General features: G+C 32.3%; 1 protein-coding gene across 1 annotated transcript in view; it reads left to right on the top strand.

The window, feature by feature from the left end:
• LOC129230733 (protein trachealess-like) overlaps positions 1-14,830 on the top strand; it is a 291,372-nt gene that overhangs the window by 82,238 nt on the left and 194,304 nt on the right. The window contains 1 exon segment of the mRNA XM_054865154.1: positions 4,808-4,855. Within this exon segment, the coding sequence (XP_054721129.1) occupies positions 4,808-4,855 (48 nt within the window).

Raw genomic sequence — 14,830 nt, 5'->3', positions numbered from 1 at the left:
CGCATTGCTATCTGACATAATTAATCAATCATAAGGCTTATCTGACTCGCAGCCGACCTTGAAGATATCTAAGTGGGATGAAAATATGTTGATTTTTTTCCCCTTTGCATATTTGCAAACATCGGATATCAATCGGTGAGTTGCAACTGTTAGGGATTTACGCCAACTCATTTTCCCTCCATGGGAATATTCATCCCATGACTGTAAATGATGATGGATGATGTCTAGTTGGATGATTGTAGATTAGACTTCGGAAAAGTTACAATAACAGTCGCTACAGGAGCTTGAAGGTCACCAACGAATCCTTTGCGCACATCAGTTTCTGTTTCCAAGTGCTTATCTTCAGCAAATGGAAATAAAAGAAACGATAAACGATTCATCGATTTCTTCTTCTTTGATGAGATGATGTCCTAATCGGTCATTTTTTGCCTTGTAATTATCTCCAGCAATCATTTCAATTTTGAAGTAATGATTATGCGTATTTCAATGTGATGAAGTGAAGATACCGAGGAGGAAGAATATGTTGCAATTTCAAAGAAAAGTTCCGCTCTTCTGAAAGGTGTCTGGAGATTTAACTCATATCTATAAAATTCAAGTAGTTCGGCAGAACGTCTTCGTCTTTTAGGCGATGCACTGTTTCGTATATAATATTAAATATTTTATGTCTTACAACTTTTCAGGATAGGGTTTTGCATCATTTTATGTGACGTCTAGTAGTATGATTGTAGATTAGACTTCGGAAAAGATACAATAACAGAGTTTACTGGGTACTAGAGCTTGAAGGTTACCAAGGAATCCTTTGCGCAGATCAGCTTCTGTTTCCAAGTGCTTATCTCCAGCAAATGGAAATAAAAGAAAAGATAAACGATTCATCGATTTCTTCTTCTTTGATGACATGATGTCCTAATCTGTCATTTTTTGCCTTGTAATTATCTTCAGCAATCATTTCAATTTTGAAGTAATGATTATGCGTATTTCAATGTGATGAAGTGAATATACAGAGGAGGAAGAATATGTTGCAATTTCAACGAGAAGTTCCGCTCTTCTGAAAGGTGTCTGGAGATTTAACTCATATCTATATGAAATTCAAGTAGTTGGACAGGTCGTCTTCGACTTTTAGGCGATGCACTGTTTCGTATACAATATTTAATATTTTATGCCTTACAGCTTTTCAGGATAGGGTTTTGTATCATTTTGTAAGACGGCTAGTTGCATGATTGTAGATAAGACTTCGGAAAAGATACAATAACAGAGGGTACTGGAGCTTGAAGGTTACCAGCGAATGCCTTGCGCAGATCAGTTTCTCTTTCCAAGTGCTTTTCTCCAGCAAATGAAAATAAAAGAAACGAAAAACGATTTATCGATTTTTTCTTCTTTGATCAGATGATGTCCTAATCAGTCATTTTTTTTTTTAACCGACTTCAAAAAAGGAGGCGGTTATCAGTTCATACCGTATGTATGTTTTTTTTTTTTTTTTGTTTGTCCACTCATAGCGTCTCACCTAGTGAATCGATTTTGATGATTCTTTTTTTAATGGATAGGGGATGGCTCAACTTAGGTCCCATTACTTTGTTTGACCATATTTGCTCTTTGGAAAAAAAGTTATGGGCAAAAAACAGTAAATTTTTATGCAATTTCCCTATTAAATGATTAAAATGATATTGTAGCGAAGTTCGCACTTTTCATCCGTGGATAACGGTGGCTCAGTGGTAGAATTCTCGCCTCCCACACGAGCGACCCGGGTTCAAATCCCGACTAGGACAAGGTGAATTTTACTAAAATTTCGTTTCTACTGTTCACGTATTTTCTCGAATGTTCTATTAATTTCTGTATCTTTCCAAGTCTGGAAAGTTCCAGCACTTTCTCAAGTTGTATATAAGGAGATGTCACGTTCATTCGTGGTTCTGAATAAAGATCTCGAGTTCAGCCTAACGAGTATTCGCTTCATTTGGCTTTCACATTGTCTTCGCTATCTTCATCTACTCCACAATATGAAACTCATTGTTATAAAAGGTTGGTGCCATATAACAGTAACATTAATAGTAATTGTAATGATAATTTTGAATGAAGGCTTCTCTGAAGCAAGCATCAAATTTCTTCAAGGGATATTTCGATAATGGGGAATCTGGCGCTGTCTGCTCATTTTTGGCGTAAATAATTTTATTTTAGTAACCCTGCTGATTTATAGTAACCCTATGTGAATTATCAAAATCTTCCTTTCTTCAGTGCTATTGCTCCATAGTAGGGGTAAACCTAACCTGGAAGCGAGGTGATGCAGTGATTAGGATCTGCTTAGCCTTCACAATGCTACCATTAGGTTTGCCCCAACTACTCTGTAGTATTTTTATCGTTATCATCTATGCCGATAACAGATGATCGGGGCTAAGTAAGAAAATACAGGATTGCATCATGAGCAACTTAGATGCTGTGGAATGTAAATTAGTTAGGAAAAACGCAATACTTAAATGGTTATAATTAAATTAACTACGCATGATTTCCAGAGAGGAACAAAGATAAGTTTTTAGTGCCAATCGCTTAAAGTTTAACGCGTGTCAATAGGTTTTTTTTTAGTATGGAGCATTTTTAAGAAAAAAATGTGAAATTTCGTGATGGTAACTTCTTACTATTTCTGAAATACCTACATTTACACTAAAAAGAATAAAATAAAAAAATTTTGAAAAAAAAAAATAGAACCGACTTCAAAATTGCTCTAAAAAGTGAAAAATAATTTTATTCTTTAAACACCATCGATAATGCTTTTAAACATAATTTTTGAAGTTGGCGCAAAAACGATAGATAAAATCATTCACAGCCATAACTCAAATACAACTATAAATTTAACCAGGCCCAGTTTCTTCACTATCACATACATTATGCATTGATGACAGCATATTTGAATAACGATATAAATGTTTCGTTCGTAACTGTGGATGCTTTTCTGAAAAAAAAAATATGAACGAAGCATGGTTACACTGGATTTTACGTTTTGATTTTGCGCCAACTTAAAAAATTATGTTTAAAAGCATTATCGATGGTGTTTAAAGAATAAAATTATTTTTCACTTTTTAGAGCAATTTTGAAGTCGGTTCTATTTTTTTTTTTTTTCAAAATTTTTTTATTGTCTTGTAATTATCTTCGGCAATCATTTTAATTTTGAAGTAATGATTATGCGTATATTTCAATGTGATGAAGTAAAGATACTGAGGAAGAAGTAAATGTTGCAATTTAAAAGAGAAAATTTTTTTTGTCAAAGGTGACTGAAAGTTTAACTCACATCTGTAAAGTTCAAATAGTTTATCAGGCTGTCTTCGTATTTTACACAATTCACTATTTCGTATATAATATTTTAGCGTTGATACATCATTCAACTTTTTCAGGGTTGGTTCTTGCAGCACTTTGTACTTGCTGTATCAGAGCAAGTTCGTCCTCGTTTTTTGTTTAATTTATTTTTGTATCTATCTAAGCAGAGGTCTGTCGTTCGAAACCTTCGGGGGAGGGGGAGGGGCGATGGATTTTAAAAACATACTGTTGTTATCCATTTTGCATGTTATGCTTTGTTTTCTCCCTTTGAGCCCTTCGCTCTGTTTTTGAAAAAAAGAGGCCTATTTAGGCGTTAATTTCAAGGTTTTTTTTTTTATCATTTTGTTCATGTTGCACTTGTAATTGCATGCCAAAATAAATCCTCATATTTACAATAGCCAGTGATCGAGTAACGGCAAGATAATTTAATAATATGTTTTGGTAATGTTTAACATGCAGGGAAAGGCTTTATTGTGACAAGGCTGAACTAGATCCATTAACGGTAAGACTGTCAGTTCAGGGGAATGAAGAAACGATAAAGTGATCAACAATGAGCGCTATCTACTGGAGTTTTGGGGATAGTTAATCCAATGGAGTTAGGGTTAAAATTTCAACTATCAAAATATCACCAAACAGGCAATTGTAACGTTAAAGCAAACGCTCAAACGTAAAAGCAATTTTCACCCGACAAACCTTGACGGGCGATTTTCCAGTATTCTCATAATAGCCAATAAAACTTCCGAACGAAGCGTTTTTGTACATTAAACCACAGTCACCTCTTAAAAACTCAAATTTCCCAAGGGCCCGATTAAAACTTTAGATTTATTGATAGCTCAATTTACGGGAAGTTCCGGTAGCCTTCTCAAGAGTTTAGGACCCAATGTAAATTTCAATACTACAAAAGAATTTTCGAGTTATAAGGCTTCGAGTTATTGAGAGATTCTGCTCTTCAAATACGCATAATCAGCTGTGGTCAAAAACCAAATTCAATTTTAAAAGCCCAAAGAATAATTAAAATTGCCAGCTTGTGTTTTAAACTTAAAATATCTCTCTTCTCTCTTTTGCCACTAAGTGTCACATTTCTCTTTTTACCCCCTCCCATTGTCTCCCCTTGTCACACATCATTCCTAATTATATTATCACTAAAAAAGTGACGTCACATTTCTTGTCTTTCCCTCTTGTCACATATTGCCATAATTTCACAAGCCTCCTTCCCTAAAAATGGGACACCATTTGTAGTCGACCCTTAACAATGATTTTGATTTTCCCATTTTTCTCCAAGATATTGCCATTTATTTGCATTGTGCTTGATTTAATCTCTTCAAAAAATTCTCTCGCTTGTAAACCAAAAAATAGGATTATTTTTTACATTTTTGACTTATTTGCTACATTTTATTCATTTTGACATTTGATACATTATTTATGTTTTTTTTTTATTTGCAACATTTTTTTTTTGTTCTCATTTGCTAGTTGTTACAATTATTAAAATTTGTTTTTCCTTTTACAGCAGAAAAGGGCATGAAGACACTGGAGGTCCTCCTATAGTGCAAACACGGTAAGTAGCGTTTTTTTCACTGGTAGAAAATTGCTGCACATTTAAGTTGCAAATGAAAAATCAAAAAGTAGTTTTGCGCTGTAAAGGCAATAAAAATGCGTGTATACATAGATGCATATAGTGCCGAAACTTATGAATTGAAAAATGGAAGCCAATTTTTGAGTGAAATTTTTTTCGCGAATACAATACTTCCTTTTTTGTAAAAGGAAGTAAAAATATATATGTGCCGTAACTACTCACGATAGAAGTAAAATCTACTTAATGGGGAAAAAGTACATCATGTCAGATTTTAGAGACACATTTCGTTGTATCCACACAAAACGAAATGTTTTGATAGTAATGTAAAGAGACAGTAGTACATTTTCATAGCAAGCAAAGTTTTTTAACACTATTGAGATACTGGATATTCTTCTTCGTCATTTAGTACAAGTATATCTGAAAACTGTAAACATTTGAAACTGATTTTGTTTTATTTTGCGTTTTCTCTTTACTTACAGAACTATTTTTCGACTATATCTTGAACTAAGGCTAAAGCCTTACTTTTTATCTTACTTCAAGGAAAACAAAACAGAACAAAAAAAAACGGCAAACCATAATAACATCCCAATGTGTTTAATAGGTTGTTTTTCTAACAGTTCCAAAGTAAACATTGGTTAAAATGCACTTAATTAGCTTGACTTAATCCCATTTTGCCTTTAACTTGTGCCGAAACCCCTGAAGTTTGGCATTAATTAGCTAATTTTATTAAGTGGTAATTTTATTAATTGCTTTGGCAGCATTAATTGTCCATATGTTAAATATTTGTTAGCCCAAAGCGTTTCTTGGAAGCAAACAGCTATAAATCACGTGAACTTCTGGTGTCTTATAACAGAAAATAAGGGTTATTAAATGCTTCGGAACTAGATTTGGAACGTTAACTGCGTATTGCTGTGCAAAAGATAGCTATGAGTAATTTTGAAGTCTACTTGATAATAGAATTTCCTGCAGTGACGCAATGCAGCTAAAGCGCATGCCCGTTGGCACTCACGTGTGACGTAATGTCCGACAAATTGATTCACCTCATATTTAATGCACAAACGAAGTATGTTTTCAACTTTTGCTTAATTGCACACATACAGCTTTGAAATTTAAGTGTCTTTTCTTCACGCTCACGATAATTTTTACAGCTCGCAACATGTACTCAATAAAAACGTAAATAAATATTACTGAAGTTTTGTTTAAGTTTATTTAATGTTTAAGTTAAGTTAATGTTTTTGTTTGTGAACAATTCATTGCCGATTGGAAATAAAAATTGTAATTACATTTTTCTATTTATTTTTCTATCACCAATGAATAATTACTTAATTTACCTTATTTAATTCTTAGGATTTCTTTTTTTTTTTTGCAATTTTTGGAAAATATATTAAACTACTGCGTTGTTGAAAGTGAAACTTGCATGACCTTTCCGTACAAAATAAAAACAACATATTTTTGCTGCTGTTTGAGGGAGAAAAAATGATAAACCGGTACGTAATGGAAATTCGGCATTCAGTCTTTCAAATAGTCAACATTTTTTAACCGCGAAATAAAACTTACTACGCAGAATAAATAAAAAGGTGCCATTACAAATTTATTTCTAATCGTCTTGAGATTACATTGAATAATTGTTAGAACCGGGGATCATGGGATAAAAAATAAGGCTACTTGTCAAAAGAAACCTCTTTGCACTTACCTTGCATCTTCAAAAAGTGGACTATTTGTGAAAAATAATTTTTATAAACAGGGATCATGGGCTGAAAAATACGAAAATACGGATATTTGTGAACCAGAATTCCTTTTATACTTTCTTTCATTGCATGTTCAAAAAGCGTACTTTGTGAAAAGAATTTTTACGGTCAGGGATAATGGGCTGAAAATTACGGATATTTGTTTACAGGAATCTTTTCGTACTTACATTACCTGTTTAAAAAGTGTACTATTTGTGAAAAGATTTTTATGACCACAGATCATGGACTGAAAAATAATCTGTTTAAAGAAACTTCTTTGACCATACATTGTCTGATCAAAAAATGCACTAATTGTGAAATAAATTTTATAATCAGGGATTACGAGCTGAAACATACGGATATTTGCTAACACAAACCTCTTCGTACTTATACTGCCAGTTCAAAAAGTACTATTTGTGAAACGAATTTTTACGATCAGGGATAATGGGCTGAAAAGTACGCATATTATATATATATATATATATATATATATATATATATATATATATATATATATATATATATATCTACGTATTATAAATATACGTTTACAGAAACTTCTTCGTACTTACATTGCCTGTTCAAAAAGTATATTATTCAAAAGTGTGCTATTAAAAGTGTTAAAATTGTTCTATTGATGAAAAAAAAAATTATGACCAGGGATCATGGGCTAAAAAATACTGTTATTTGTTAAAAGAAACCTCTTCGTACTGCCTTTTCAAAAATTATACTGTTTGTGAAAAGGCATAGAAAAAAAAGGAGTCCTTGCTGCTTTACACTCTATCAAAGGAAGAAATAAAAAGCAAACCTCACCCGTCATAAATGGTTACATTAAGAATTTGCAGAAGCGGTGGTGCTACGAAAATATATGTTTCTGATCGATTAAATAATATTAATATCACAAAATTGTCAAAACAGACTTAAACTTATTTGTTATTAAATATAAGTACAGATATCTTTCTATATTTTTCCATTCCTCGCTTGAATTTTACTTTCCATCACCAATAATTGTTCAGCTCAGCTCTACATTTTTCTCAATGCAAATTTATGAATGAAGGTTAAAGAGAACATGTAAGCAGAAAGGAAACATCTCAACTCAGCAACTAACTCGTCCGTTTCCAACCTGGCAACGCAAGGAAGCAACCACATACCTGGAAGTCGCCAGGATTTCAGTTGGCGTGTTTTTTACTGCCAACTGCTGTCGACGCATCGACGTTAATCATGCGACAGCAGATATCACTGACAGAACGAGGACAAAATTCTGTCACATGTCATGAAAGAAAAAAAAAGTCATTTCAGCCTTTTATTTCGCTGCCGAGGACCTTCCTCCGTATTTTAAAAACTCCAACAAACTTGTTTTTATCTTATTTATACGATAGGAACGATTTCAAAACATAACTTTTCCCAAACGACGCAAAAAAGGAAGAATCTTTCTTTATTTTCTCTGTCATGTTTTATTTTCTTCTAACTGGATAGCCGTAGGTAGTTAAGTTATGTTTGCTTTTTCCATTTGCGCAAGCGCTGGGTAATTATTCAAAGCAAGTCACGATTACCCATTAAATATTTCAGCTCTACATAGAGCTTTGTGGAATCTTTTGGTAATTATCACAGAGATTTATACAAGTTTCGCTAATGAAGTTTCTCATTTTTAAAGATTTGCTTTGGAGATGAACTGATATATCAAACAAGTTCCAATTAAGAAAACGGATAACTATTTCAAAAATATATTTGTAATTGTCAGTTTTTTCACATGGGATTGAGCGAACGTAATTATAAACAGCTCTAACCATAATTATATTGATGTGAAATTTCATGGCAAATGATGTTTAGAATCATGAATGTGACACTTAGTGGCATATATCACTTGTTTTGTTGCGTAGAAGTGCAATTATGTTTTATGTCCAACACCTTAATGATCTTTTTTTTCATAACTATTTCCGCATTGCCATCTTGATGTATTATAATCATCGGAGTAGAATTATTACTGACATATTGATGGTTGGGGGAAAAAATCAATATAAGCATTATTTTTAAAAAGCGATCTTTGACGTATCATTACTTCTACTTTTATTTTATTTTTCTAATCTTACTCAGTAAATACGTCGCAAAAAACACATTTGAGGCAGTGAGAAGCAAAGGTACGTTTGTGGAAAATTTCAAGTTTTGAGTAAGACGCGTTCAAAGATAACGTTCTAGGTATGCTTTCATTGATTTTTTTTCTAAATCATGCTATACATCAGCACCTACCAGGACTACTAGTATTATCTCTTGCCCCAAGACAGAGGAGAGGTTCCCCTACTTGTACTGGTTATCTCCAAATTTTTAATTTTGCCACTTACGTCTTTTTGCCACTGCCTCATTTAGTACCAAAAAAATAATAAGTACCTAAATAAATAGGTCTTTAGTTTCTATTCTAACATGTGCATATATCTGTTTTTTTAATTTTTGAATATTTAGCACATAAGAAAACTGCTTGTTTTTAAAGAAAATTGGTGTTACAAAATATTTACGATAAAAAAGAAGCATTATTGTTACTATATTGAAAATTTTTTGGTATTCGGATTTTCGATACGAAGTTGAACACGCGATTTTTCTTATTGTCTTGAACAGTTTTTGGTTCTGTTTGGCTGTCACCTTTTAAAATTTGAAACTTGGATTCCAAATCTCCAACAAGTACATATCAGCAAATTTAATTTATTCGGCATGAATTTGCGTTGTAAATCTCCACAACCGAAACCAAAACACCATTGATTTACGGTAATTAAAACTGAAGGCAAAAATGACTTAACGAGTTTTTCTACTCTGCATATTTAAAAGTGCGTTTTTTTTCTCTCCTATTCTGGAATTTACTTCTATTAATAAAAGTAGGAATAAAAATAGGAAGTCTTTCGCAAAGTTACAAATAAATGCAGTTATTTATTTAATTATTTATTTATTATGCATAGCACTTCCACAATCTTACAACTTACAAGTAAGTAGCGTTTACAAAGTTCAGAAATGACCTTTGAGAACAGAAAAAAAAACTATGGTGAATGATAAAATGCGTGTTTTAACATGCATTGATAGAAATAGAACATGGCGTAATAGCATTTAGGTTCCGTAAGAATAAAAATAAAATAAAATAAAAAAAAAACAATATACACAGAACTAAATTCTAAAATAAGACGGAAAAAAGTACCTTCAAATTTGCATGATTAAAATAACCCTACCTCCTTTTTTACCTGCTGATTTATTACAGTAACGTAATATTGAAGCGTATTTTTTATTCATCTGAGAATAGATGGCAATAGCACATCATCCGACAGTTAACTAGCTAGGAGCTAAACCAGTCAAAAACAGCAGTTATCGAGAAAGCTCTATAAACTTGAAAAATTCTGACTGGTTAATGACTTTTCTAGTGCTTGGTTTCCAAGTAGTGATGAGAGTTCTTTGGAAAGGTGCGTTGAAGACATGAAATTAAGATAAAGTGAAAGTAAAAATTAAAGTATTCCAAGAAACAAGATTACCGAAATTCAGCTTTTCATATTTAATAGACAAACAGATAAAGAGTCCTGTTGATTAAGGGAGTCTAAGCATTTTTTTTCTCTTAAATGTTCACTAAGTTGAAGGATATTTTGTTACATTCAGCAACTCATATGATAAATGTGTTTTCGGAGGCAACAGTTTGTACTGCTGCCTTAGAGAACTAGTTTGTCATGTTGCATTTCATGATGGGAAGAGCTTCAATATAAAACTAGGACATGATAATCAGTTGTCATGAACAACAAACTTAAAATCTTCTTATGATGAGCATTTAATTCTCGTAAAAAAATGTCGGTATGTTTTCCTGGGGTTACAAAAGATGGTGCTTAAAATTGTAGTACATTTTGATGCATCGTTCGAGAGCATGTAAATAAATAAATAAATAAATAAAATTAAACAAAGAGATTGGCCTGCAATTTCTATTGCTACATGTGTAATTTTCTTTGTTTTTGATTTTTTAAGATTTTGCACATAAGAAAACTGTTTGGTTTTAAAGGAACTTGATGCAGCCAAAATACTTCTTGTAAAAAGAAGCATTATTGTTTTAATAGTGCTAATTTTTTTGTTAGCCGGGTTTTTTATACGAAAGTTGAACACGCGATGGTTCTTAATTTCTTTAACAGTTTTCCGTCCTCTTTGACTGTTTCCTTATGAAATTTGGAAAAATCTTCAACAAGTACAAATTAGTAAATTTAATATATTTGGCACGAATTTGTTTTGAAAATCTCAACAACCCAATTGGGGGGGGGGGGACCACCTTTACGGGGTAGTGAAGTTAGAAGGCCAAAAAAGACGTATAGATTATTAAAAGTGCTTTTTTTTCCGCTCCAACTTTAGAACATTCTTCTATCTATTACAGTGCTATACAGGGGCGTGCACAGGGGGGGGGGGGAGAAGGGACACCTGTTGACCCAGGTCCGAGTCTGAAGGGGGCCCAATATTTTTATCACTAGGCGTAAAATATAGGGGTAAACAATGTGGAGTAGGGCCCGGAAAAGTCATTTGTGACCGACCCCCTGAATTTCTGTGCACGCCCCTGGCGCTATATAAAAGTAGTAATTACGACCTTTCTTGATCACAGCTGAAAATAAATGCATTTATTTATTTACTTATTTACTCAGTTACTCGTATTTATTTATTTTGCATAATACTTTAACAATTTTATAACATACTAGTGCGTAGCATTTGCAAAACATCAGAAATAGCTTTTGAAAACAGAAGAAAAAAAGTTAATTGTAAAATGACTTTTTTAACATGTACTGGCTAAAATATAACTTGATGTATAGTAGTATTACAAGAACTAGTTGCGTAACGAAAACCTTCATTACTATCTATATACATAGAATTAAATTCTGAAAAATGACGAAAATCGTACATTAAAATTGGCATGATTAAAAGACCCTAACTTTTTTCTACCTGCTGATTTGATTACAGAAAAGTAAAATTAAAGCATATTTTTATTCATCTGAAAGAAGGTGGCAACAGAAATCATTGGATTCATTATTGGAACAAATATTTGTGAAATGTCTTATTTATTGGTATGTCTCATTTATTGGAACAAATTAAGTACTTTCTTTTGTTACCAAAAAATTCGCACTACTTTTGGTGCATTATGCCATGGAAGTTTCATCAATATATACATGAACTTGTTAAAACATTCGGCTACTTCTTTTTTTCACCAGTTTCTGTAAGCAGTGTATTTTTAAAAGACACAACTCAAAAAATAAAGCAAAAATGTTACAAGAGCCTGATACCTTTTATCCTTCTAATAGAACCCCTTGTACGCAAAACACTCTAGAGCTCTGAAATATGTTAGTTCTTTGTTTCTTTATGAAAAACATGGACTCATCTACTATGTAATTTAAAGACTGCAAATTGTTAAATTTTTGTTTCATTGCATAAAGTTTTATGAGGAACACACTCTATGTGATGCAAAGACTTCCAAATTGTTATTCTTGTTTCATTACATAAAGTTTATAAAGAATATAGACTCAACTTCTGTGTTTTTGCAAATACTGCAAAATGTTAGATTCTTGTTTCACTGCATGAAATTTATGAAGAATATGGATTCTGCTTCTGTATAATACAAATACTGCAAATTGTTGAATTCTTGTTTCATTGCTTTTAGTTTATGAAGAACATGGACTCTATTTCTATACAATGTAAAGACTGCAAATTGTTAGATTCTTGTTTGCATGAACTTAATGAAGAATCCAGACTGTACTTGTATATGACACGAATACTGCAAATTGTTGGATTCTTGTTTCATTGCATAAAGTTCATGAAGAACACGAACTTTACTTCTATAACATAATGTAACTAATTTTAGAAATTTCAAGAAAAGATAATTTAATAATTTTTTGGCTAAAAAGCGAACGTATTTTATACGATATGTTCGTTACTGAATAAAGTGCAAAAATTGAATATTATTTCTGAAACTCATCGAAATTTGATTACGTCATACAGAAGTAGAGTGTATTCTTTGTAAAGTACATACAATGAAACTAAAATTTAACATACAATGGGTCTTTATATGGTGTTTTGGGCTACAATTGTTACGCCTGTTATTGTGGAATGGCCCGATGACATGATTAGTATTTTTACCAACTTGCTATAAACCTGTAGATTTAAAACAATACTACAAATATGATACATAAAAAATCGTCTTTAAGTTTTTCCCTTTTGGAGACGAGTTGAGCATTCGGAAGAATATTTTTCACGACCAAATTACACTCTTTTCCTTCCACTTAATTAAAGAATCAATCTTTTCCTTCAGGCTATTAAAGAAAGATCTCATCACTCATACGGTGTCACGTTTTGCCATTAGATACTTTATTAGCTTTTTCTGAACTGTTGCCAGATGAAATGGAAAAATAGTTTCCAGTGCAAATTTTTATTTTTGATGAAATCGTACGTCACGTTCTTTTATGACTTGTTTTAAAAGACATTTGTTTTTCAATTTGGTTTCAATAATGTTTCAAAATGCAAACAAAATCAGTTTGTATTTTCTATTTCTGGCCATAAAAATATTTATTTGGATCTTAGCCTTCTCTTCAATTTCATGTAACAATTTCTTGCAATCTGTGGTAAGAAAAATACCGCTAGTATTAACATGCAGGACAAGCTCTGTCAAAAAATTATTTAACTCTTACTGTGACACACGTTTATCAAAGTCGACTACTTATCTTCACACTTTTGAATTAACCTCATCTAATAATATCGAAAGAGTTCTCAGTTTTAAAATAACTTAAAAGTGAAATATGTGAAAATAACTGAATGTATGGGTAAAACTTGCTGAATATATGGTGAGAAACTGAAAAAAATGTTATGATAGCTATCATTCAATAACTTATATGAAAAACAAGCTAATTTAAAAATCATACCATATTTTTATAAACAGACATGTGCTGAAAATAATATGATTTTTGCTTGCCTTCTTTGCAACAAAACGAATGGGTTTTAGGTTATCTACGGAAATTTCAATGAGGTAATTTTTGGGTTAAAACTCGCAGAAGCTTTTCGACTTGCTGGGAATAATTCCAGTCAAGAAGGAGGAGAGACGTTTTTGGTTTATTCTGGCAAAATATTTGACCTCTCATTGTTGCACATACTGCTATACTAGTTACATGTAAACATTTTCATGAATAAAAATTAAAAACCTTCTCCCAAAAATTCCTGTTGCTACTTTTCCATTGAACTATTTATGGAGCTGGACTTCCTCCTAGTCCGTATACGCCTCGTACTGACGTCTCATTCGTGATCTCATGAATTTATCATTTGTCAATAAGTTTAATAAGTATATTAAATGAATGAATTACTAACGTTTTAATGCACAAAATTGCAAATTATTTCAGACACGTGTTTTGGGGCCTCAAAGAACCTCCTTTTCAATGCAAAGAAGTATGGTCTTTTGGATGAAAAGTAAACCAAGGAAAGCAACACGGTTAAACAAAAGACAGTATAAATAGCAAAAAATGAAAAAACAAAACAAACAAGAAAAAATGACACCTAGAGCCGAAATTTATTTGACTTTTTATTTCACATTTCATTTATTTGACAATATGCATTGTTTATGGGATTTCTTGGAAATTTATTACTTAATTTCCTGATGAAATTATGTGATAAAATCCTGCTATAGGTGTCATTTTGTCTTGTTTGCTTTGTTATTTTCCATTTTTTTGTCATTTATCTAGTCTTTTGTTCCACCATGTGGTTTCCTCGGATGGATTTTCATTCCAAAAATTCACCCTTCCTTGCATTGAAGAAGGGATTCCTTGTAACATCGAAACACGTGTCTGCAGTAATTTGCAATTTTTGTGCATTAAAGCGTTGGCAATTCATTCATTTGATTTTCAAACACAAAGGTATGTATTAATATATGTTTAGGAATGCGCAAGGAACCAGGAATACGTGCCGTAATCCAGTTCAATCATTTTAGTGCTATTACATATTGCACATCTGCTAGGAAAGCGGCACAACTCAAAACAACAGATTGCAGAAGATCAAAGTTTTACGCAATAGTGGTTTTTATCGATTTAGTCTCAGATATTATGTATTACAATAAGAGCAAAACATTTATGATGTGAAGTTTACTGGTTAGTTTTGTGGTCGCGTTTGGTCGGTTTATTTGAATTTAATGGCGCAAGAGCCCTTCAGGGCTATACTGCGCCAAACAAACGTTAAAAGTAAAAGTTTGTTGAAGTAGAAG

The sequence above is a fragment of the Uloborus diversus genome, chromosome 9 (genome assembly GCF_026930045.1).
Source record: "Uloborus diversus isolate 005 chromosome 9, Udiv.v.3.1, whole genome shotgun sequence".
Classification (NCBI taxonomy): Eukaryota; Metazoa; Arthropoda; class Arachnida; order Araneae; family Uloboridae; genus Uloborus; species Uloborus diversus.
The sequence above is the reverse complement of the archived record's forward strand: the minus strand, read 5'-3'. Positions and strand labels throughout refer to the sequence as shown.